The 27,671-nt window shown below is 35.2% G+C and overlaps 2 protein-coding genes across 4 annotated transcripts in view; one reads left to right on the forward strand and one right to left on the reverse strand.

The window, feature by feature from the left end:
* The window catches only part of LOC113237627 (sodium-dependent dopamine transporter), a 69,543-nt gene extending 56,861 nt beyond the window's left edge, over window positions 1-12,682 (reverse strand). For all 3 annotated transcript variants that reach the window (XM_026474233.1, XM_026474234.1, XM_026474232.1), the window contains exons 1-2: window positions 12,601-12,682; window positions 5,094-5,270 (exon numbers count right to left, since the gene is read on the reverse strand). In XM_026474233.1, coding sequence (XP_026330018.1) covers window positions 5,094-5,238 — 145 coding nt within the window. In that variant the 5' untranslated portion in view covers window positions 5,239-5,270; window positions 12,601-12,682. The remainder of the gene's footprint in view (window positions 1-5,093; window positions 5,271-12,600) is intronic.
* Window positions 12,683-21,060: 8,378 nt separating this feature from the next.
* The window catches only part of LOC113237196 (small integral membrane protein 14), a 13,750-nt gene continuing 7,139 nt past the window's right edge, over window positions 21,061-27,671 (forward strand). The window contains exons 1-2 of the mRNA XM_026473534.1: window positions 21,061-21,143; window positions 21,408-21,481. Of these exons, the coding sequence (XP_026329319.1) occupies window positions 21,410-21,481 (72 nt within the window). The 5' untranslated portion in view covers window positions 21,061-21,143; window positions 21,408-21,409. The remainder of the gene's footprint in view (window positions 21,144-21,407; window positions 21,482-27,671) is intronic.

Genomic DNA, 27,671 nt, shown 5'->3' on the forward strand with positions numbered 1-27,671 from the left:
ATTTAACACAATAAATAACCTCAGAATTGAGTGCTAAAAAATCGACCTCAAAAGTCATTCAACCCCTAGTTTGCCACCCTTAGAGGTAAATAATCGAGTAAAAGAGTTCGTCCAGGGAAGTACTGCCAGCCGCCTCACCTATTTCTGCCCCCAAGCAGTAATGTGAGCATTACGGCGTTCCGGTTTTGAAGGGTAAACTTGTAAAATTGCAGGCACATGGTACTTATTAACTTATGTCCCATGGTGACAGACGCAGTTGCAATGCCCCTCGGACCTTTGTGTTTTAAAGCTCTGAATGGCACTGCAACTGTTATGGACAGACGTATAGCTTACCATCTCGTCACTCAGTAACATAAAAGAAAAATATGGCTAAAAGACCAGAGGGCTTTTGAATTAAATACGGCCTGGTTAACAACGTATTATTCTACGTGAGATCCAGGCAACACGAAGACATGCCGTCGACAAACAAACCAACGATCGCGACGATGTCGAGATCAAACAAATCTCATTACGACCAGTTCCGGTCGCGTGCCTCCGGCCTCTCATTTCCGTATTATATTCACCCACCACTTATGCAAGACAACGCTTTTGATTTGAACTTGAATATCTGCACTTTAGATGCATATGTCGTTTTGTTATATAGGGTAGATACAGCCAATGACGAGAAAAATAGAACACGTACAAATAAATAATAATTCTTTACTAGTGATAATTTAACGATATTTGAGCAAAAAAAAAATGCGTGCCAAATAGTATTTTTTACAACAGAGCGTTTTATGAGGTTCTTATTATTTAAAATCAATTTTAAGGTCAAATAAAATATTTATGTTAAATAAAAAAAGACGATAGGCCTTAATTTCTTTTATCGTTACGTAATTTTGAGCATCCTAAAGAAATGTTTGTAAAACCATCTAAATTCCAAAACATGGACGGAAAGACCTTTGCCTCTCACCTACAGAGTTGTATATTATAATGTTTGTCGTATTTCATTCACACGGTCTAGTATAGTTGGACTTTTTTTAAAATATATTTTTTACGCAATCATAAGTTGTATACAATTATAAAGGTATTGCAGTCGCAAAGAGTTGTGCTAATAATGTTGTTGTTACATCTATTACATATTACATGATGTTTTCTATTTCATATAGGTAAAAAGTTTGACAGATGCTCAACTACTTAGAGATGGACACGTCTTGCACTGCGCTGAATCATTCTAAAGTTTAAGGTAATAAAAAACAAACAAAAAGACCAAAAACTAGATAATAAAATAAATTAACTACAACGTTAGTATTAGTGCGCGTACGTGCCAAGGATCTTACGACTGGAATGGTGTGTTAGTTTTTTTTTAAATATGACAGACTGTAGCTGTACCCTAACGTCGGCGCCATATTAAACACTCCACCATTTTGCTGAGCTACAGAAATTTTTATCTCACTTAAATAATAATGTTATTTAATACTAAACTATAATGTATCGTATTTTATAATATTTTTTTAATTTGTTGATTTCATAATTATCACTTATCACGGATCATTTTTGTAACGGTTTATTATTGTAGTTACAATGAACCAGGCTCTGGGATAAATGGGAAAAAACTATTTCAAAAAAGTCGTAAAGCATATTATTATTAAAGTTAATAACTAACAACTAATCAAATGAATAAAAGGAAAGAAACGGAAAACGTCGCGTCTTTGGAGACATGTAGTTTGTATAGTGCAAGAAAGATAGCGATAGTCTAATGTAGAACTAAACAAAGTCAGTTAAAATTACAATGACTTATGTACTTAAATCAAAACCTTGAAACACAACATTGCACTTGTAATTATCACACAATAAGATTAGATCTGAACACATACAACTTTAGTCCTACGAGATTTAAAAATTTGAGCTAACATTTTTCGCCTTCCTGCACGAACTTGCGTTAACTGCTACCGACTTTCTTAAGGAAGTAGAAAAATGTATATATTGACCAAAATTATGTGCTCTACATTCATATTCACATACAGCTACTACCACGTGCAAGCATCAATTAGTGATTCTCAGACGTAAGCAAAGTGCTCTTACGGCTTACGTGGAAGCGGTGTTAACTGACTATTGTGAACAAGTACCATACATACCGCGGGTTGCAATCACGGCTCTGTGTCTCAAATAATTACTTATTCAGGTAGTATATAATTCTGCAAAGATTAGTGACATGACGTAAAACGAAATGAATTTGATAAAACTCAACTAACGTTAAAGTTAACAAAATGGCGGTGTCGAGTTCTTAGGTTTTCGCGATTGTTAGACATAGCAAATGCAACTATTTTTCCGGATTTAAAAGGCTTATATTTGTTTTTTCAAACTAACTAACGTTTCGGGCCCTTTACAGGTCCCATGGGCACGGTTGACTGAAGAGTCAACCGTTATATTTAGTTTTTTTTTTTACATTGAAACCATAGAGTATATAACCAATTGAAATTAATTCATAATGCTACCTCTCGTATTACGACATCCCCACGAATAAATGCGCAAAAGTTTTTACACAATTTTCTTTTATCAATCTATAATAATTTATTATTTATTTTAAACCTCCTAAATTTTCTTCACCCAAAAAGAAAGATAAGTAAATAATCAGTTTTATTGTAACTCAAATGTTTTTAGGGAAAATATAAATTACGCCAATAAAATAATACACCTCAAAAATTAAATTAAATTCATAATTTCAAAGTTTTTTACATTAAAAGTGAATCAGTCCGAATGTTTTATTATATTTTAAACACCTGCAAAATTGTTTTCACGCAAGTATAAACATAAATAATCTGTTTTATTACAACTCAATACTTTTTTCTAAAGAAAACATAAAAATAAATTACACACGAATAAAATAATATACCTCAACTAAATCATACATGACGTAAAAACAGACATTAATTTATTTTCATCGTTTTCGTCACACATTTTTTTCATTTTTCAATCCCATCAGGTGCAATGTTAAGTTTTTAGTGTTTTTATTTTTAATAGTCTTCAAAAAAGAAAGAGATTCTCAATATGACTGTATTACTGTTGGGATTTCTTCGACATTTTGTAAACCAAAGTCGATGGTTCTTTTTTGTTGGAGGTACCCACCTCAGTAGTTAGTATTTGAGGAAAATGTTTCACCTCTAAGGGTCGCAAATTTGAGGTATAAATCCGGTTTAATGGATTTCAGCTACTTTCCGTTAACCGATTTCAATAAAACTTGACAAATAGATTTAATTCCACAAACCTTTGAGGTAGGTTTTTTTTATAAAACTGTTCTAATTATAATAATAATATCTGTAAAGTTGGCATTTTAATAATTAATATACGTAAATTCAGTAGGGCTGTCGATTTTTGTTTTATAAAAGAGAATAGCAGGGTTATATATTGAGAAATGGACTCCGCGTAGCCTGTCGATTTTCGATAGACGACAACTTATAAAACAGCTATAGGGAAGCTATAGGTAGTTAAGAGCATACGTCCTCTTATGTAGTCAGAGGGCGGACAATTAGAGCGGCAAGAGGCACTTAGCGCATTCATGGCGTGGCTCCACGCCGCACGCTCGAGCCCCTCGTAGAATATAATGTCGTAAGTGGATTATACTCTACAGCGTGCAAAGGAACGGTATCCATGCTGCTAGCCAATGAACTATAGCCCCACAGTATTGAAAACTTAGACAATGAATTTCAGAGATAATAACCCGCAATACAATCTGTAAGCTAGTTTCTACTCAACGAAATCAATTTAAAGCGCAACGTCAGATCAATGTCATCATATTATTGTAATGCCAACGAATTTACGTTAAGTCAAATTTCATGTCAATAAAAATATTCTCACAGGACATTGGCGAAATCGCCATTTTTTTTTGTATCATTTTTATAATAATGTTAAACTACCGTCATTGACTTACAATAAATGGACGACGGGTCTAATACAAAAACCACGAAAAAAATGTCCCAAGTCAACCTATTTAAACGTTGTGACATGTAAAGGAATATGAAAAAGCTAAAACGTTGAATCTAAATTGTAATGTCATCGCTGTACTGTCTAATTTTGCTTGCTTCGCTGTCAGTCGAACAAACGAAGACTAAAGCGTGAATGACGCTCTGTATACGATTTTAACGCCCTATAAGTTCGGACACTTTTTAGCGCGGACCCGACGTCCATATAATTGTAAGTCAATGACTACCGTACATAGTTATTTTTACTTGACATTGGCAAAATCATTGATTATTTCGATAGAGCCATAACATTTAAAAGATGAAGAAATGGAAGTAAAACAAATATTATACACTAAAAAGAGTTGAACAGATGTTCGTCAAACATAGCTTAGATTCATCGAGTGTATATCATTCTGATTAAATTAGCCTTCAAATAAAAAAAGCTTTGCAAAGTCGATTCGTTTGGGAACTCCGATGCTACCTTAGAGGATGGAAAAATAATAAAAGATGCCACGGGAAATATATAGCGAACTTGAAGATATCCCGCGCTCAACATAAGACCTGTTGAAAAACATAGAAGCTTATCCTGTCCTATGCAATTACATTTATAGCATCTACTCTTCATGACTTATGAAATAAACTCAAAGGATTAAACTACAGAGGCGCATGTCGTCTTTTCCGATAATACTACAAGGAAGGGTAAAATTTTTATAAAGAGACTGTAATGTGAAACCTTTGCCTACCCAAATAAATGGGTGAAAATTTATAAAAGAAAAATGTACTGACGCTTATACAAGGGTTTTAAACTTATAACTCCTCTCTTTTCTCTATGGGGTTAATAAAAATGATCCCTTTCGCGTTTTCATGACTAGAAATTGGTTGAGCAAAAAATGTTTTTTTAAATTTGGGAGAATGGTCTTTGATTAATGTTTAAGTATATATTATAATTATATTATACATGGGAATTAAGATTTAATTTAGTTGCTTATTATTGTTGTCACAGTCATTAAACAAAGATATGTTCCGATTTTCTTATTATACTTTTTGTTACATCCGGATTGTAAATTAAAAACTTTTGGTTGCATTTTTTAAACGAAGTTGTGTTCCATTTTCACATGAATTCTAACTACATAGCTAAATATATGTACGTACCGCCGCCATTCTTGTAGCAGAGGTATGGGAAGCGCCAGACGTTGGCGAGGTCGACAGCGAACCCGATGACGGAGAGCAGGAAGTCTACCTTCTTGCCCCAGGTCTCGCGCTCGCCGCCGCCCGGCGTCGGGGTCTTCAGCTCCATTCTACTGCTGACCGACACCAGGCCGCCCCACCCTGTTGATGGAGAACTTCTAATTGTAAACTGATGTATGTAGGTACTGGAACTTGTTGTTTAGGCGGTGACAAATTTGTTTAGTTGTAGTTGTTTTTCTTGTGAGTTTCGATCGGGGTTAAAACTATAATAATAATAATAATAACGCACACACTCAACATAACCCCGCACTAGGGAAACCCTGTATCACGGGTGCCATGGACACACACATAGACAACCACAAATTACAGCCAAACTCACGAGAGAAATAAATGTAGGCCATACAAAGATTTCTCCCGGCCCGGGTGTCGAACCTGGGACCTCTGCGTGGCAGTCCGGCATGGTAACCGTTCGGCCACGGAGGCAGTTATGAGTTGAGTGATTTCGTTGACGGACTTTGAGAGTAGTCCCGTAGGTCATCCATAGTGGGCAAACAATCGCAACTACGGATTTGATGCTTCAAGAATATGGCCCCAGAAGAAGTAAAGTGACATTTACCCAAAAAATTAATATACTGTCTGGGAAACCCAAGGGCCTGCAGCTACCTTGCTCAACGCGTTAGCATAGCCATTCAAAGGGGGAACGCTGTCAGTATCTTGGGCACCTCGCCGCGGCGACCACCTCTTTGTTAGAAAGAAGGTACCTCAGTATTGATCACATTTAAATTAGAAGAAAATATTCCATCTCTTAGGGAGGCAAACTAGGGATGATCCGATTTCGCGGACTTTCCGGTACCCGTTTTTAATAAAACTTGGTCTTGCAATAAGTAATATCGTTTTCACACATCGTGCTTAGCAGTCATTACATCGAAACAAACAAAATACAGACATCAAAAGTATCTAGGGACCATGGTATTTTTTTTAATATTTGACATGATTCCTTCGAGACCATGGACGTTGCAACTCGTCCTAAATGTCGAGGTAAAAAGGTCAACTTTATATGTATTTATTATTGATATTCCGATAATTATATACTCTGCCGAGTCTGCTTGTACTGCAAATCATAACAACAAAATTTTAAAATATCTGACGTCAATATGAAATAAAGATTATAATGGCTGAAGTGAAATCCATATTCACATTTTAACCATGACTGAAGTATCAATTACCGACCTTTTAACTCTTCCATTAAACACTCAGAAGTTTTTGTTCAGTATAGTTACACGGTATTAATAATTTTATTTCATTTTATTCGAAACAAAAACAGCTTAATAAACAACGACTACCAATGAATATATGTGAGTGAGTTTAGTGTTAAGCTTTAAGAGGGTTTAAATACTTAGTTTAATTCACTAGTACTTTTATTATAAATCAGGAATATTTCACTAACTTTTATAAAATTTTATCCTTTATCACAACTTCAGTGCCACAACCACATTGCTCAACTACAGAGTGGAAGCCTGGTGACCCGTAAATCAGGTTTTTCTATACCTATCTCGGGCACCAGTCTCTCACAAAGCAGTCTGACCAATTTTTACACTTGTATTAACCTTAAGTTCCCTACTTTTTAAGCCTGTTTTGTGATTGAGAAATAAAACATCATTTCATTTCATTTCATACAATTAAATTATAGTAAAATTTAACTAATCGAAAAGAAAAATTATAGAGTATAGTAAAAAGATTTAAAAAAGGCATAATTAAGCAAAATGAAGTGTGCAATCCTGATTTGCACAATAGTGTGCATTTAAACAATACTATAAAAAACAAGAAAATTAAACAATGCCTACATCATAAATACAGTCAATGTCAAGTAAGACTGACTCCAATTTCTTTCTAAAACAGCAGTGAATAATTTTTTAAATTAAAAGTACGTATAAATATATAATTAAATTTTAATTTAAGTTTTATTATAAATTTAAGACTGAGACTTATAAAATCAACTTTGACTTCGACTAAGTAAAAATGGCAAGCTAAGCAAGTTTTTTGTATTTACAAAAAGAACTCGGTTTAAGTTAAGCAAGAAATTGCAAAGTAGTGTAAGCTCAGAATTTAATACGAGTAATTTCTTGGTTAAACTTAGGCAAATACTAATAATAAAAATAATACGTTGTAAAAACTTTCTTAGCTCTTCTTAGATCTTTGCTAAGTCGTAATGAAAGTTTGTTTTATAAATTTCAGCCCGTTTTAAAAAGGCACCGCCAATAAGCAAAAAGTAATTAGGTATTATAACTTTTTTATAAAACAAAACCGACTTTAAAAGTTTGCTTATCCATTAAAAAGGAATTATCTATGCGCCAAGTTTTATGAAAATGAGTGAAATTCAATAAACAGGATTCATCCCCTAATTTGCTACCCTTAGAGGGTACCTCTCCAACAACAAGAATCATCTAAACCAGTTCATAAATGTCGGAGTCATCGCGTAACAAATACACACAAAAAATGCAGACGAATTGAGAAAAAAGGAGAACATGTCATCATGACGTGGTAACATCGTTCGTTACCATTCGTGGTTTCCGAGTTCTCCTGATGTTCAATGATTCACTAGATCTCAATGATCTCATTGCTACATCTGTGTAACGTGATGTAAACCTAACACTTGGAGTTAAACTTGAAGTTTGGATGACTAAAGCAGAATCACTGCAACAATCCTGCAAACCCTCAAGTACCACTTAACCTTTGCGGGTTAATTAATCGTGCAGGAATAACAGACTCTCGTCCACAGCCGACTGGCTCACTGGCTCTCCATTAGCGGCCGCCGGTCACTCATAATGAAGTGGCAAATGTTCACGTGCGATGACGGAGGGCCCACTCTCCAGTTTCCGATTTAACCTAACAGGGTTGGCAATGCTTTTGGCTTTCAAGTGTTGTATTTTTAAACTCGTGACACCGTTGGTTATCTAAAATTATCTCGACAATTTTCATGCTCCTATTGTTGGTAGAATCGGTACAAAAGAAACTAAGACTTTTGATTCCTTTCCGTATCATTCTTATGAAAATAAAGTTAAGACTTTCAAGAACATAAGAAATGACGATTTAGTGTTCATAATGGTAACCTATCACAAAGTCGAAAAATTTTTTGTTCGAAATAACGAAGTTCCAATTTTCATTACACCGAAAACCGAATTATAACGAAACAGTTGTTCTTTCAGGATATGTTGAATGTTTATCGCAACGACACGATTAGGTTCGGTTAGGTTAGGTTAAGTAAGGTTTAAAAGAAAAAAACATTTTCCTCTCAAAATTACTTTCGAGGTTATAAATTTCGACCAAACGTTATTTCTGGGAAATGTCATTTCGAACTACTGATAGGTAACCGTTCATAATATACTAATTTTTTCATTTTTTTTATAATACCAAGTGACGGTACGAACAAGTCGTGGGCCTGGTGATAAGCGACACGCTTGTTCATAACAGTTGCAGTGCCACTCAGAGCTTTAAACCGCAAAGATCAGAGGGGCACCGCAACTGCGCAAAAAAGGTAACGACCTTGGGACATAAGTTGACAAGTCCCATGTGCCTGCAACTTCTCACGTTACGTTAGTGCTTAGTGGCAAGAATAGGTAAGGTTATAATAGTAGTTGGTGTTTTATTTTCCAGTTCTTGATTTTTTCCCAAAGCATAGGGTAGAGAATGTTCAGAGTAGAGCACTTGATATAATAATTAAAAAGCTATGTAATATACCAAGGTAATATGATGACGAAATTGTATTATATTTTGTTTTTATTATACTGTTACAGAAAACAGGTTGAAACACTTTTTAAAACAATACGAAGGAAAAACAGTCAATCTTCAAAATTGTACACTGCATTCAGAAACAAGAAAATATAAATTGTGTGATTTTGTAAATGAAGAAACAAAAAAAACAAAACAAGAATTACCTATTTTAATTTTAACGACCTCAGTGGTCGAGTGGCTTGCACAACGCTGTACATGGTGTCGCCATTTCTGAGGTCCCGAGGTCGATTCCCAGCCGGGTCAATGTAGAAAACTTACTTTTCTATATTGTCTCGGGTCTAGGTGTTTGTGTTACCCTCGTTGTTTCCGATTTCCACAACACAAATGCATTACTTGCTTACTTTACATATTTTTAATACAAAACAAAATATATAGAACTATACATATGCATCTTAAAATATTAAGTACAAATTACCTGTATGGCAAGCGGCTTTTTGAATGCATGAGTTCGTACCGTGTCTACAAATCCACTTTAAATTTTATAGGTTTTATAGGTTATTTAATAAAAGTAAACCAATGTAAACGGTACGTAGCAAATATTGCAAAAGACATTTTCAGTTCAATACGTACTTTTAAGTTGGACAATATAATTTCTCAGGCAACCCGATAGCAATTAAGACATATACACCGTTCGCCACTGCATTTAAGTACTTATTCGTGTGTATAAATGTTGAAATTAACAATCAGCGTAATAGGGCTAGTTCGGGTAAGTGACAGCCCTAGGTGTGCACTCGATCTATGTCGGGCAGTGCGAGAGCCTGTCACGTCCAGCATGTCGGGCGGTGCTAAGGCTTCGCCCGAATTCAATTTACACACGACAACTTTCGAAGCGGAGGGGTTTACGTCTGTCCACATGGCTACCTACTATGAAGTTTCTACCTTTTTACAAACGTATTTTAAAAATAGAATCGCATGAAATTACTATAATAAAGATTTTTTTTAACCGACTTTAAAAAAGGAGGTTCTCAATTCAATTGCATATTTTTTTGTATGTATATTACGCGATAATTTATGAACCGATTTTGATGATTCTTTTTTTGTTGGAAAGAAGTGGTCCCAATTAAAATTGGAAGAAAATGTTCCACTTCTAAGGGTGGCAAACTAGGGGATGAATGATTTTTAGGTCGGTTTTTTTTAGTGCTCTGTACTGAGACAATCAACTATTTTTCTTCTTAGGAAGTGAAACTATTTTTTTTCGGTTCTAAGTCGCGTATATTTGTTTTTCAAACAAACCAACATTTGGGACCCTGTACACACAGGTGACTGAGAAGGTAAAATCATCAACCAATTATGTCTATGATTAATGCAAACTAGTCAGGCACCCATGACTATTTGACATGTAAAGGGCCCAAAAGTTTGAAAAACAATATATTTTTCATCAAATTCATTTCCTATGTATACCAATCGCGAAAAACCTAAGAATTCAATATTTTTCTTTTGATAATAGGAACAGATAAAACGATAGGTGATTCCGGTGGCCCAACGGTTTGCACTGTGGGTACTTGATGAGGAGGTTTCAATTCCCGGTAGGACCAATTTACTAAATTTACTAAATTGGTTCTGGCCAGGGTGTTCTGGAAAGTGCCCCAGAGTGAATTCCGTCGCTATGGTACTCATAGTACAGGGAATTCCCTAATTTGAGACCAGGCAATTGGTGTAATGGTACATTATTATTATTATTATTATTATTTGTTTGAAAAATAAATATTCGCTATGTAGGCCCGAAAATAAGTCAATGTAATTTAACTTTTACGCATCGAGATAGTCGATTAAAATTAAGAAATAAATTAAACAGAATTACGCAATTCAAAGCAAATGCGGTCTGTCGTATGGTGTTAAAAAAACTAGTTATTTATTTTGGCCAACTCGAAATACAAAGCACAACATAATGGATTTAAATATCAACAGCGGTTTGCGATCCCGCATGTGGACATCCGGTGCTAAACAGTTTGTTATACAAATGTATAGACCTCAGATCAATGGAAAGAAGGTCCTTACATTCAATGCGCTGTGATATTTCGTGCGAACTGCAAAAAATTCCAAAAATTTCTGTTACTTAATAGGTTATTAAAGAAAGTCTAAATTATTTACTGTTATTTTTTTATCACGATGTTTACTGGTCAGGACCAGCATGGTTATAATAATACCTACATCGAGTATATAACCAGAAACAGAGACGAAATGTCATTTATTTGTTTGAAAACTATTCTGCCAAATCATTACGGTGGCAACTGCGCTCCGATTGGCCAGCCCGAATTCGAAACAATTGACGGCTGTAGCAATTGTTTCACTTCAAATCGACCAGTTTAACTTGAGCTTTGCTATAATGCACGAAAATTGAAAAATTACATATTTATAATTTAATTATCAACGAAATGTGATTCCGTTTGTTCTGTAATTAGATGTTTTGCTGTTGTTCCCACACCACCGAATGGAACAGCCTTCCATAGTTAGAGATATTATCTTTATTAGGTACAATAAATACAAAATATTTTTGGAAAATACGGAGACGTACACACAGGTCAGTTGTTGACGCTGTACTATTTCAGCTTTCTAATTTTTTATTTCAGCGCAAATGAGAGTTGATATTTAAAAGTGATATAAGGCCCATTTGCCTGACAAGTTGCCAGGGATGGATGGCCCTTATTTTGTCTCTATTTCTGGTTATATACTCGATGTAACAATATTCTAAACCTCGTGGCAATTGTCAGAAAACGTAAGAATGTTGAGTTGGCACTTATTTATTAAAACACAAAACCCCCAATTTTTTTATTAATTTGTTTTCTACTAGCTGGTACCCGCGTCTGTGTAGATAAAGGATTTCGAGCTAGCTGTACTATACTAATTTCCACAGTTTTATTGGTTCTCGGTACAAACTTTCATGCCTTATTTTACTCTCTTTAAGATTTACTTTTGTGATAAAAAGAAGCTTCCTCCGTCCAGTATCCTCCTTTAGGATGTCCTTTTACTAGGTCCCATCTATCTCTATACCAAAATTCATTAAAAATGGTTCAGCTGTTTAGACGTGAAAACGAACCGAACGTAACCCTTCAGATGTTTGTGATTTGTTCAGAGTGGTACTGCAACTGTTTGGGACAGGCGTATCGCTTTCTACCAGGCACACAACTTGTTCGTCCTGTCACTTAATATTATTAAAAAAAACTCTATCTGAATTACTTTCACATTTCTAATATTAGTTTGAATTTGCAACCCCAAATTGATACGCACGATAAGTGAAGTACGTAAGGAATATGTACGCAATATTATGTAATATCGTTCAACATCATGTGAAATTGTGGGGAAGCGTTGGTCTATATTATACTTAAAAAGAAACTACTCATGTTTACCAAATTACTTATTTGTAAACTGCACCACATCGTTAAGAATCAAACGAATTATGTATGAGATCTTGGGAGAGGAAACTTTTGTCTACAATAGGTACCTAAATAAGTAACTTACTAACAAAAACAAGTGACGAAATAAAAAAATGCCTTTAGCTACCTAGATAAATTATACACTTTTATAAAAGAATGAATCAATCAGTTCTTTCAAATTTCGGCTCAATTTTTGTAAACAAAAGAGTATTGACTTCTATGGGGTTTTTCTCATGTCTATGTTACTAATTTTGCGGATAGTTGTTTCGGATCTCAGAACTACAATAAAGAAAATATTTACTCACGTGCGGCTCGGCGGGCGCAGCACTCGCGCCATGTCCGCGTAGCGAACTCCAAAGGTAGAATGGAACGAGCGCCGCAACTGAGGGGCGGGACCCTGTCGTCAGTATAGAAAGACGCGCTGATTGGACCTCCACAAAATGTGTCGCATTTCTGCAACTGACTTATACTTTACTGACCCATATAAAGACTATTTTATAGGGTGTTAAAATATTTAACATTTGAACTGTTGAAAAAAAATTACAGCATCAACTCAATTTTTTTTTAATAGTACTGTAGCACTTTAGCAACTTTCTTAAGTACAAGCAACCACTTGTTGCTATACAAATAGGTGCGTAAAGCAAGTGTGGTATCACCTGTTGGAGTGCAAATCAATGTGATTTAAATAGTTTTAATGTAGATTAAATTGCTTGACACAAGCAAGATAAGGAACTGAAGGGATTGATCTGTTCACTTACTTGTAAACTTAAAATAAAGTTGATTTACGAACTTCTATCTACAACCGTTTTTCTTTGGGTTATCTCCTAGTAATATGTGCCAAGTTATTATTACTTAAGTTAATGTCGATTGGGATCGTATAACATTTTAGTTCCTGTCAAAAATTAGCGCACTCTAAAAGTAATCAATCTATGCCAACGTAGTGTTATGCGTAAATATATTAAGAAGTCGTAAGAATCAATTAGCGATGGGCGGACGAGCCCCCGATTGGGTGGGCGGGGCATGCCACGCCCTTATAACACGCCCATTCCACCGCAATCGAAACTGGAGCATCCAGATGGAAATTTCTAGGACGCCCTAGCTTTAAGTGCTGCCGCGTGTAATGATAAAGCCGGCGGTATAAAGGATTATACGGAAAATCAAGAATGAAAGATGTTCGGGAAATACGAAAGATTTTTAAAATATCTACCTAAGTAGATATAATGTTACCTTTATAAATTAAACACTAACTGTTAACGTGGAAAAATAAATAAAACAGTATTTTCGTCGTGTGAACAAAATTTAAATACGTTTACAATAAATAAAATGACAATTAAAACTTCAATATAATTATAACTTTGTATTTCTCTTCTTCTTCTCTTATGCTTCTTGTGTATGCCTCTCGCTTATGGAGCGAGGTTATAGAAGAGCATGGCGAAGCCATTGCAGTGTCTTTAGACATTTCTAAGGCCTTTGACAGGGTCTGACACGCAAGCCTTTTAAGCAAGCTTCCCTCTTATGAGCTTCCCACTGACCTTTGCAATTGGATTTCGGATTTCTTGAGTAAACGTTCGATTCGAGTGGTCTTAGAAGGCTACTCTTTCGAACATCGGGCGATAGATCGGGAGTTCCTCAGGGTTCTTCTTCTTCTGTACTGTCTGCAACCCTCTTTCTGCTGCATATAAAAGATATGTTGATTCCAGGTTCCTTTGGGTATGCTGATGACAGCACAGTTGTGGACAGGTACTTGACCAACTCAAGGGTCAGTGGAGAAGAAATCCAGTCTTGTCGAGAGTACATGGTTAGTCGTTTGAATTTGACACTTAAGGCAGACTGCCTGCCGGCCGATTGGGGCGATGACAATCTTGTCAAATTTAATGCTACCAAAACGCAGCTGTGTCTTTTCTCCACTTAACGGAGTCCCTTTCACCTGACTCCGACTTTTCGTGATATATCCATACCGATAGCCGACCGTCTTCACCTACTTGGAATGGACCTGTCGTCCAATATGAACTTCGGCAGATACACACAAGAAGCTTGGCATCCTTTCCAAGGTGTGGCGATACTTAAATTCTCACCGGGACAGTTACTTCAGCTGTACCAAGCACAAGTCCGGTTGTGTACGGAGCACTGCTGCCTCTTATGGGTTGGCTCTGCTAAATATCAACTGGCCACCTTGGATTCAATAGATAAGCATGCTATGAGGCGTATACTACTCGAAACTAGTAGAGGCGAAGCTGCAGAGCCTTGAACACCGCCGTAGAGTTGCCAGCTTGTCGGTATTCTACAGGATATATCACGTAGAGTGTGCGATGGAATAGCATAATTGGATTCCGCCTGCCCCTTTCCAACACCGGGAGACTAGACGCGGGCAGGGATTCCACCCCTATGGTGTGGATATTCCCGGGTTCGCACGAAGCGTTTTGCTTCCACATTTGTAAGGCGAGCGGCTAGGAAGTGGAATTCCCTGCCAGCAGACTTATTCCCCGAACGCTATAACTTGGACCTTTTCAAGGCGAGAGTGAATAGACATTATTCAGGTATGCATGCTACATCCTCGACCTCATCGTCACTTTCCATCGGTGATATGGAGGTCAAATGCGCACTTATTTTTTATAAAAAAAAAAAATTAAAATAATCTCAGTACAGAGTACTAAAAACAGCGACCTCCAAAGTCATCCCCTCAATTCATCCCCTAGTCTGCCACCCTTAGAGGTGGAATATTTTCTTCAAATAGGATTACGTCTAAGGTATCCTTTTTCCAACAAAAAAAAGAATCATTAAAATCGGTTCACAAATGCCGTATTAGAGTTATCGCGTGACACACATACAAAAAAAAAGAAAAGATACAATCGAATTGGGAACGTCCTTTTTTGCAGTCGGTTAAAAAACCAACCTCAAAAGATTGCTTATCCTTTTTACTGTATTTTTACCGCGATCTCCTCAATGATAGGATGTGTGTAATAGTGTGATAGGACGTTTCCTGTTTATAATTTACATCAATGATCTACCTAAAATTTCAAACACGTTAAGTGTACTGTTTGGTAATGACGTATCATTACAAAAAACATCGACCACAATAGTATTACTGAAATTAATAATCTCAGTACAATATAGAAGCGTATACATTGCCCTTTATGAATTTGTAACTTTGTGAAGACAACTGTCAAGAACAGCTAGTTTATTTTTATTCCTCGTATTAATGTTATGTGTGTCACAAATTTTCATTAAAACAAATTACTATTCTTCGTAACATAAATTACATTTTAATAAATGTACTGTGACGCTAGTATAAGAATGTTAATCTCTTTAAACTTATTAAAGACACTCTGAGTCACTATTGATGAAAACCTATTTTTTTGTAAATGATATACGAGTACAATCATCCACAGACAGCAATACGGTGATCTGATAAATCAAGCTATAAACGGAACTATCTAAAAATCTCTTAAATCCAAGGTTGAAATATTAAATAGGAATAACAGTAATATATCCGTTTCAATTATTCAAAATTCAATACCATTATTGTGGTTGGAGCAAAAACTTTCTCGGCTGGTAATTAATCTCGTTTGTTTCGGGGTGCGTCAAGATATGATGTGCAAATTCACAGTACGACGAGAAATAAACTTATTATCTTAGTAATAATTTTTATTTTTTATTCTAATAGCAGTAGAGCTCCTTGTGAAAGAGTTCGTCCAGGGTATTATGCCACCTTACCTATTTCTGCCGCTAAACAGTAATGTCAGAATTTCTGTGTTCCGGTTTTGAAGGGTAATGGTGCTGGTGAAATTACAGGTACATGGGACTTATCTCAGGGTACTAACAAAAACCGACCTCAAAAGTACGTGTAATTCAATCTATTTGCCAAGTTTTATTGAAATCGGTTACCGGAAAGTGCGCAAACCCGGTATCATCCCCTAGTTCACCACTATACGGGATTTGACACAAGAGATAGTAAAAATCGGTTCTCACTACTCAAAGTATATTGAGAGAGAAAATTTTGAAAATTCAAAATGAAATGGGACCACTATGGAATTACCCTCTTTCCAACAAAAAGTGAATCATGAAAATCGGTTCACAAATACCGGAGTTATCGCGTAACATACATACAAAAAAAACCATACAGTCGAATTGAAAACCTCCTCCTTATTTTGAAGCATTAGTTTATTTATTTATTGTTGTAATAAGTAAGTAGTTATACTTGTTGTGTATATAATTATATAGTGATAAACTGTAGGTAATGTTGTTGTTTGCCGTCTTTTAAATTTTTATTTCTATATTTTCGAATTAAGTTAGCACGTCTATACGGTGTAGACTTCGTAGCAAATCCACTGCTACGCCACCAAAACACATAATATTTAGGAAAAGAAGATCAAAAAAACAGATAGGTATGTGACGTATTGTCAACAAGAAAAATATTTGTCTTTTTTATTTCATTTCCTTCTTCTGTTTTTCTTAATCTTTATAAATATCACTGATTGTATCGAGTCTTTAGGTTTTGGCGTTTGCTACACATTGGAAATGAAACAATTTTTTTAGAATTAAAATCGCGTATATTTGTTTTTTTCTAATGAACCATTGTCCCAGTCTCTTAACAAATCGCATGATCACAGGTGACTTGGTTTGTTTGAAAAAATAAGTATACGCTATTTAAAGTTTATATAAAAAAGCCTTCACTGGTAACGTTTCGCTGTTTGCCTCAGTCCAAAAATCCTCATCGTAATTCATAACATAATCAATCTTCAACCTCAAATATTTCATTCAGTCATTCATTCTTTTCTAATTAAATTGAAAAGGTTCCTGCAAAAAAATGTCAGATATATAAATTATTGAACAAAAATTTAAATCTAAGATCTGGCAGTGTGGTTAATTAGACGCTTTAGCTTGTCCCGAAGGAAGACAAATTTTACTACCATAAAATTGAAAAGATTATTCTTATGAAGAAGCGTAATTCAAATAAATTGATACCTACATATTTCCAGGAGTTCTGACCACTGTACAGTGACAATAACACGTCAGGCTAGATATTTAAAATTGATATTCAACTCTATGACGCCTCCGCGTCCGTTATTCAATGATATCAAGTGACGGGACGAACAAGTCGTACACCTGGTGGTAAGCGACACACCTGTCCATAACAGTTGCAGTGTCACTCAGAGCTTTAAACCGCAAAGATCTGAGAGCACTCCTGTTGCGCCCGTCAGTCACCCTGAGATATAAGTTGACAAGTCTCATGTGCCTGTAATTTTACCAGCACCCTTAACCCATCAAAACCGTAATTCTTACATTACTGCTTGGGGGCAGAAATGGGTACCTTACCCATCAGTACTTCCCTGAACGAACACTTTCTCATGGAGCGCTACTACTATAAAAACGCTGACGGGCATGAAATTCTCGATGTTTTCATTGTTGAATTATATTGTTGTTGATGTTGTTTATTTTATTTTTTTGGGCGGTGAATAAATGATTATTCATTAACGTGAAATCGTATAACACAGCACTACTGTCACGTATTTAAAACATACAAATTATTTTTTATCACTTTCAGAATGTTACACAATATTTTTTTACTACTCAAATCGATGGTTTGGTGGACAATCGTAGAAGATAGTATGGGAAATCGTAGAAAATGCTGTGTGAATTTTAACAATTGCCTTTTTGTTTTAAAGATGGTTCGCAACAAAATATGTTAGATACCTAGTACAACAAAACCGTAAAAGTTTATTTTTGGTAAATTCGTTATATTTTAGGAAATGAAACTGGTTTTCCGGATTTAAATCGCGCATATTTGTTTTTTTAAACAAACAAATCTGCAGTCTACGAGCATGTCATGGATAAACCTACACATTCAATGAAGTTTGACAAATCCCCGGAACCTTGCAAAAGAAGTTCGTTATGTACCCAGGATACTGCGAGAGGCCATTGAAATAAAAAACCTTCCTAATTTCAACGGGAAGATGGTTTATCCGCACCACAAGTTTGAGATCCAGTATTTCCTTTGATGAAAAATCCCAAACAGACATAGGACTGCAGTATTAATTAATATGTTTTAATTTATTCTAATTTTCATTATTAATTAATAATAAATTTAACTTAATTAAAATTTATATTGTTAAAATAAAATAATTTGTAAAACATAATGTAGCGTAAATTGGAACTTTTCTTTGTAAATTTAAGAATAATATATATAATTAATAACTTTTGTAACTATAGTGGAAAAAATAGGGTGGTTTGCATTAATATTAAACATAACTGGTTGATGACTGTACCACCTCAGTCAACCGCGACCATGGGACCTGTAAAGGGCCCGAAACGTTGGTTTGTTTGAAAAAAACAAATATACGCGATTTAAATGCGGAAAAATAGTTTCATTTCCTATGTGTAACAATCGCGAGAACCTAAGGGCCTATGCACACGGCGTATTTTATACGCGCAGAGGACGCGCTGAGGACGTGCTGATGACGCGTGTTAACGCGATTCAAACAAGATTCAAACGTAGCCAGTAAACCTATGCACACGTTCACAAATTCATACACGCCGTAAGGTTCACAAGCCGTTTCACCCGCGTTTGTGAAACGGGCATTTACGGCGCGTACTCTCAATAGTAGCACAATGGCGTCGGTCGAGACAATACTCTTACGCTAGCTTTATTAGTGTTTTTAAAAAGAAAAAAATGTAAACGTAGCTCCTTCCCTGCCCCTTTCCTCAGTCTTGCAACGCGATGTTTGATTCGATGCAAACGCAACAATCTGCTTTTCGAATATCTTCAACGCGCGTTGAGAGCGCGTTCATGAAACGCGCGTCGTCTGCGCGTATAAAATACGCCGTGTGCATAGGCTCTAAGAACTCGATATTCATTATGTTTTGTAAAAAGTCATGGAACAAAAGTTGTTTAATATTTAAAAAATGACCCTGTATTACGCCCTGCTGCTGAATACGGGTTTCTACCAAGAAAGGGGTTATATTTAACGTAACCATTATTTTTGTACCTCAGAGCGGGACGCCTGTAAATTCATTATTATGTGTTTAAAAAATAAAAGACGTTTATGATAGTTACTAAATGTTTAATGATAAAACAAATCAAAAGAACGAAAATTGTTTAATGAATCAAAAATTTTTAGAAAGAAATAATCTTGTATAGTCTGGTGCTCGATATCTGGTTGGCTGGCTATAAATATTTTCGCTGTCGCGCCATTTTTTTTTTAAATTTATTGTTACATATGTTCTGTTTTGTGAAAGCGGGACACTTTTAAGTACTTTGGGGACAGCGGAGCACGAAGCCTAAAAGCGGGACGTATGCTCACGTTAGTTACATTATATAAAAAAATTATATTATAGCAGTGAGAGTCTAGTTGGAAGAACGATTATTCCACCGTAAAGGACGTTCAAATTCGATTGCAACAAGGAGCCTCCACCGCTTATCGAGTCTTTCAATTCGTGTACACTTTTGTTTGTCACTCAACCTATCTTCACAGCTATGTCGTGTGGGTCAGATGGTAAGAGCGATAGCCACGGTGAGGCAACAGACACTGGTTCGAATACAGTCGGACCGATTGATTTTTTCTTTGTGTTTGGTCGATATTTGTATCAATATAATTGTCACAAATTTCAAAACGTTCTGTGAGACGTTGCTATTTTATTCAAAACTTCAACCAATGATCTTTAACCCATAGGTAAAAAAGGATCATTGACCTCAACATAATTTTATCTATCATTACAAGAAATTACCTCTTGTTCCAAAAAACATTGGATGAACTACAAATCAAAGCTACTCTAATTTATAGTAATAACAAACAAATCAACTAGATGGCGCTTATTGTACAGATTTATATGGCTACTACTGGCTATTATTTGATTTTGTTTAGGGTTAGCGCCATCTACCCGTACTAGCAAGCGTTATTTATAAACTAGTTTATAACACACAATCGCCATCTATTAACGCGCATATTTTTATCAAAGTTCAGAAAATAATTTTAGCTCATGGTCTACATTTGAATAATAATTTCTACAAGGAAAATAAACTGACTACCTACTTTTTTTTTTTTTTTTTATTTATTTTAAACACTAAGAATATTACAAAAATATATATACATCACACCCTCAAACCTACCAACCTACTTATATCACATATTAAAGAGAATTAATTGATATCCACGACCATTTATACTACTTTCAGGCTATCGATCAGCGCCTTTTAGATATTGAGAATTTTGACCTTTTTCAGAGTTACGATCTGTAGCAATGATATTACACTTTGCTCACTGATCTTATATTGTATGGAGAGTAGCAGTCCACTCGAGTTATTGTATAATTAACAATGAAAAAAAAATTGTTTTACACCTATAGTAAGGTTGGCTGCTGGCTGGTATTTGCAATTCGATGTCGTCGTAGCGTATTTCAGTAATTTTCAGGTAAGTTTTTTTTACTCGATTTTGGTGACAATTTCTTTTTACACAAATTACCCATTTGGTTATCCACAAAGTAAAACTAAGACTTTTGAATTATTTATTATTTTATTTATGTTAATTCCTACTGGGCGATGATACAAAATATAATTTCTTTCCTTGAAATTTATTACCAAATTCTTAAATATTTTAATATAATAGCAACATAAGAATTCCTTGACGTGGAAACCCTGATCTACCATTGGCTATTGCGGATTGATTATTTCCAGCCAAGAACCAATAGGAACACTCCAAGCAAACAGTGTAAAAATGTCTTCGCAGGCGTAGATAATCGCGTTCAATATTCGTTTTATTTTACTAAAACAAAACTACTTGTTAACACAACTACTTATATTTGATCGTATTGTGCTAATTCCTTGTTTGTGACTCCATAAAATAATCCGCAGGTACAATTTGTTCCTTTAACAGCTCTAATTACTTTCTCTTTCGTGACAGATGATCGGATTCTTAGCAAAGTGTTTTTATTTTTTGTAAATAAAAACAAAGGATGTAGTATTTGCTGTGAAATTAGCATTTATCTAGTACAAATATAACGTCTTGAATCATGAACTGATTTTTTTCTATTTTCGTACACGTTCCAACTTTTCTAAGCGAAAATTTCGTCCCCATTTTGTGCGCCGACAGATTGTTAAATTGAGTGTTTTGTGCAGATATGGCTGACGAAATGGACCCGTGCGAGTGCCTGTGGAACCATGAGATGGCGATGCGGCGGTTGATTTCGCTGGTGAGCCCATTATCTCTGACCTTGGCACATTTCATGTAGGTACCTACCACGTCTACAGTTTACGAAACCGTTTTTCTGATAACCGAACACAACGATTTAATATTTAACATTAATTTCGTAGCTATAAAGGAAAAAACAGCATTATAATTTTCCTCTACACTAGTGTTCGTAAGCAAAATACTATAATTATAATATTAGTGTGCCAACCAACCACAACAATTGCGTAGTCTCAAGCTAGGAAATTCTATGTATTACGAATATTATATTACATTATATTACACCCAAACTCACGAGAGAAATAATATAGACCATACAAATATTTCTCCCAGTCCGGTTGTAACAGTTCAGCCATGGAGACAGTTAAAGCCACAGAATTCATTCTGGGACCTTTCCCGGTACCCTCAGACCAGAACTGATTTAGAGAAGTACATCTCCCAAATTGGTCCAGGAATTGGACCTCCGCATCCAGTGTCTACCGGGCAAACCGGTGGCCCACCGAGTTTGCTGATCAAAATCAAAAAAGGAATATTGATCGTAGTTTTTGCTTGGTGTGGTAGTGTATGGATATTACATCATCATTTTTTTCCCACTCAAAGGAGAAATGTTACCACTGCTAACGTCTCCTGAGCAAATCTGTGCATGATTAGTTAGTGAATACAAGAGCATGCACATACATTAAAAAAACATGACTGGTATAGTCATTGTTCTTGTATAGTTAATTTTTTGGGTTCAAAGAATTTTGAACACTGTTTCATTATGGACCAAGTACATGTTTAAAAAAAAGACATATGTATTGATAAAATTACATTTTGTGCAAATAAAGAAAAACACTGCCACATGAGTAAATGGTAGCAATCTTTACACCTATGCTCTACTCATTAACTTCACAAATATTTATGTTTATTGCATATTTATTGATATTTAATATGTACCACATAGTTGGTATAGCGTCTGGCATGGTATGCAAGAAGACGGTTCGAATCCGACCGGATCGAAGGAATTTTTCTGAGTGTTTTTCTGAGTGTTCGATCTTTGTATTAGTAATTATAACAAACTAGTGGAGTAATTTCACAAAAAATAATTGAATATCAATTCAATAAAAATTTAATTAATACAGTGAATAGCGACATCTCTCGCCAGGACTGGTAGCTGTAAAGATACTAACTGGGTGATAAATCTGCAATAGATTTCTCATAGATGGCGCTACGACTAAAAAGTCGTTGAAAGACCAAGTACAAAGACACGACGCAAGCACATAGAAAAATTCGTGAGGTTCGTTCCGTTGTTTAGTTGGTATAGGTATATATATCCAATTCTTGTAACTCTAGCGACTAATATTGTAGATAGGGTTACAAAAATTGGAGAGGATGTGGATTACATTTTTCTGTATCTAATTCTTCTCTATCTAACATGTTTAACGTAACTCTACTTATGCCATTCTTCCATGAGGGATGCAATTGTTATTTCAGTACATTCAAGAGCACATCAAGCTATACATTTTTGTTCAAACATCATCTTCAGAGCAACAGAACAAGATCTGTCAATGTGTAGCTTGATGTGCTCCCATCTGTACGTGTAATTTTTAATTAAAAAAAAACAATTCTTGCTTCAGTACTTGCTTTAATTGATTTCTCTTTTTAAAAATGCCATGGATTTTTAGACGAAAATTCAAAAATGCTGGACTCCTTAAAATAAATTAGCAACATTTCTTATTTTAATTCAAATTGTTACTTTATGATGGATGAGTTTAGATAATAATGTCCTTTATTTTTCTATTGTAAATAATAGAAATCCACTAAAGAATTCTGCAGGAAAAAATTATAAAAAGAAATGCTATCTTCATAAAATGGATGTTTTTTACAACAATGACAATTAACTACCTACAAAAGACTAACAATGACATTCCTGTAATACATGTGTATTGTTATCTGGTATTATTATCAGTGATGAACATGTAAATACTAGATAATTCTACAGTTTATGTGGCCATAAAGTTTATACTGTGCCTTTAATACTAGTTGTGCATATATATATATGTTTGAGGTGGTCTAAGTTATTTCCTTAAATGTACATTAAGGAAGGTAAATGTATCTATTTTTGTGGTTCAGCCAGTTATAAAAACCAAACAGTATTAATATTTGTGTTAACAATGATTTTAATTCACCATATTTAATTCAAATATTACCACAATGACAAATTTGTAGAATTAAGGCACCTACCATTTCAGAATGAAGAATGGAGATCAAGTTTAAATTTTTAAAACAAAATAATAAACAGAAGAAATGTTTATTTTAATCACCATCAACTATGATCTTATACCTTTTATCTTGCAACAATAAAAGGTATAGAACCTATGCCAATTAACTAAATAACTTTAACTACCTCTGTTGCCGAATGGTTACCACGGTGGACTGCCACGCAGAGGTCCCAAGGTCGATTCGGGCCGGGAGAAACATTTGTATGGCTAAAATTTATTTATCTCGTGAGTTTGGGTGTAATTTGTGGTTTTTCATGTGTGTCCATGGCACCCGCGACACAGAATTTACCTACTGCGGGGCTATGTTGAGTGTGTGCGTTATTCCCTTGAAAAAACTGTTTTAGACTATTAAGTAAATCTTGAATTATAATTTTTGGCGACGTCGATGGCTCAGCGGCTAGACTGTAGCCGCTAAACGATTGAGTTCCGGGTTCCATTCCCGGTAGGAAAAAATTAGGTAACAAATTTTTCGAAATTTGTTCTGGTGTCGTGGTGTTCTGGGTAGTTAACTTTGTTGCTCTAGTACTCTTACTGCAGGGAATTACCTAATTTGAGACCAGTTATTTGGTGTAATTGTCTGGGACATTATAAACATTTTGATTAAACTCAAAGTATTTTAGTGCTTTATGGCAGATAGAGATGCCACTGTCGCCTTTATAGCCTAAAATAACGAGAAAAAAGTGGTAATGTAGGTAGTATTTAAGAAATCCGCCATAAATAACCTAAAAGTTTGTAAATATTGGCTGACGGACATCGAAGCAGAATTAATCATAGTTCCAATACTAACAAGCTCTTATCAGCGCTGATATTCCAATTACTATGCACCACGGTTTTTACTTTTAAATACAATTCTGTTTTGTTATTGCTGTTGAATTTCAATGTCACGAATAAAACGTATATTTTTTTATAGTTTATTGAACAGACGTGACCAGCTTACGAGTAGTAAATTTTGTAGCTAACGATCTAGAACTCCTGTCAGCACTGCCTAACGTCGGCTGTAAAGTTTCTGGGCAGTTCGGAAAGATAATTTAGGGTGACGGTTAACAATGGGCAGTACGAATACTGCTGAATAAATGGTTGATTTCAGCAATTCTACGCGTGTCGCAACGGCTATTTCTATCATATTTTCTATTTATTCTTTAACTTACGCTGTCAAGTCTTTATTAATTATGCACCTTTCTGTGTTTGCCGATGCCTTCGTTTTTTGTTGTTGCGCTAGGGGATGAATGGAAAATAGGAAATAAGATCTGCAATGAAACTCCAAATGATGCTGTACTCTATTTATTTCTCCTCGTTACACTTTACAGTGGTGTAACAATTTATTTTTCCTTTTTGTTTCGAAACTAAGTATCGCGCACTGTAAGGGCGCGTGTACACGCTAAGAAATTCGACGTGTTTGTCAGATATAGCCACGAAAACATGTGTCTGTTGCAGACGAGAAAATGATGAGTATGTACACAATACGAATGCATCCTGACTGACGTATGTACGGTAAAATGTGTCAGTGCATTACAAGTCTTCCAGGTAGCTGTCGCTTTACTACCGACACAGGGAAGAAATATGTTGTTGTATACGTTGACTACTAAGCAACACAAGCGCCCTAACCCTGTAATCTCCTCTAAAAACACATGGCTTCCTCGCTCTTTTTTTAGCCAGAACCCATCCTATCCTAGTTTTTTATTTGTGTTGCCATTAAAAAATAAGAATCTCCATATTTTTATTTTACTTTTACAAAAATCATTACAGATCATGATTTTTTTCTTTGTTCCTTAACGTGTTTACTGAAACGCGAACAGGTGACTTTTATTAGAGATGAAACGGATAGTGATTTGGCTGGATACCGGATATCCGGCGAACCACTATACCGAATAGTCGGATATACGATCGCCGGATATCGTACCTACCCAGTCGCAAACATGTCGCGATCGGTTTACAGCGGGCATCGCCGTGATTGATTGAATAAGGAATGATTGCACTTTCACATTGAAGATTTGAGTTGTGGTTACTTAGTTTTTGTTAAAATGATGAATTTATTCGATAATACAAACAAATACACAACAGAAAAATGTCAACAGTGAAAAAATACCCAATTTAGCAATATTTTAATGTCATTGTTGTTTGTTTCTTGTAATTTAATTTTAATTTTCTCGTGGTGGAGAAGGAAAAAAACAGTTATATCATTCTTTGTCTATATTAAAATTTCCAGTTGTTATTTTATAAGTGTAAATCTAGCACTTGTAACGCCAGGTTACTCTTTTGTTTCAGTTTGATTTCATTAATTTGTTTTTTGTGAACTAACTATTCTAAAACTTAATACCAGTTTTTGCCGAATTTTTTTTTTTTTGTAAACCTACTTACACGTTCAATTATTATCGTTACACATTGTTCTTACGAAAACAATTGTTTTAAATCGATTACTATTTGAAGACAGTTTGAATCGATCGTGATCGCGATCATTTGGTGGTTTGGTAATATCATGCAGTACCTAAATTTAACAAAGTTTGCAAGAGTTTATTGCGAACAACTGTCCTCTGACTCTTGTCTTGTTTATAAAAATAAACGGAACCGAGTTTTACCACTTATTGCAGAAGTACTGATCTTCATCCACCATAATTTACCTTTATTAAAATTTGAGTACTAAATTTACAGATTACGTTATCTAACTTCAAGTTTTGTACAGTTAGGGCGCGTTCCCACTATGTCGTCACGTTTTATTATCGTTGGTGGACTGTCGTGTCTAGCCTGTTCCCATATCACGACCATCTGTCGTGGACGACAGTTAATCGTGTCGTGCTATATGTGAACAACTTCATTTAAATATACAAGCCACGACACTGTAAACTGCACGACAATCTGTCGTCACTAAATAGTGGGAACGCGCCCTTACAAGTAATGAACAGATTGTCAACGAACGATCATGTAGTTACTATTGATTTATCCTATTACTATCCTCTTATCTCATACCATATTTCCTATCAATAATTTAATTTATTTGGCGTACTGGCTATGAATTTTTCTCAGTTTTAAATATATTATCCTATTATCCGGTATCCAACAGGAAATAGTTCTATTATCCGATATCCGGCCAGATAGTAAAATTAGGCCGGGTACCGTATAGTTACCGGATATCCATTTCATCTCTAACTTTTATGCCATTAGGCGAAAAAATGGTTCTGCTAAGCGAGTGCGTGACAGTGGCAATGCCATCCTAAAAATGATTGCCTATTGTTTTGACTGTATAATTTTAAAGTTTAGGGTAATGATCACTCTTGGTCAAATTCAGTAACGACTTGTGCATTTTCCTAATTTTAATTTTTTATCACATTTTAACAATTCATTGCAATCATACTAACATAGTTATAAGGTTTTCTTTTGTAACTAACACCATTATCTTGTGGGCTATGGCTTGAAATAAATGGTTTAGTAATCTACTCTATTAAAATTAGAAAGAGCCCAAAGAGCGGTACTCAAGACTTCCCTAAATCTTCCTTTTCGATTTTCCACGACAGAGCTGTACAAAAAGTGTACAGTGCATACGGTACGACAACTTTATATTTTGTGTGCTGTCGCGCAATTACATTCTCAGTTATCGTCGATCCCGCTATGTTAACTTTTTAACGTTGTTTTTGGCTGATTTCATATATAATAAAATAAATTTTAAACATCTACCCTTTAAATAAAAATTATTGTAAACAAAGTATTTCGAAATGTCTAGTTACTTTAAATTATGATCAGACGGAAAATCTATTGGTAATGAATATTTAGCATTTAATTACATTTTCGGATCTTTTTGGAGGTATTTTACCACGGTAAACACATATTCAAACTTTTCTTACGCACCTCTCTGTCGCATTTACAGCGCACATACTTACACACACTTACGCCAACACACACACACACACACACACACACACACACACACACACACACACA

Source organism: Hyposmocoma kahamanoa, unplaced genomic scaffold, assembly GCF_003589595.1.
Source record: "Hyposmocoma kahamanoa isolate Upper Pololo Valley unplaced genomic scaffold, ASM358959v1 93, whole genome shotgun sequence".
In the NCBI taxonomy this organism is placed as follows: domain Eukaryota; kingdom Metazoa; phylum Arthropoda; class Insecta; order Lepidoptera; family Cosmopterigidae; genus Hyposmocoma; species Hyposmocoma kahamanoa.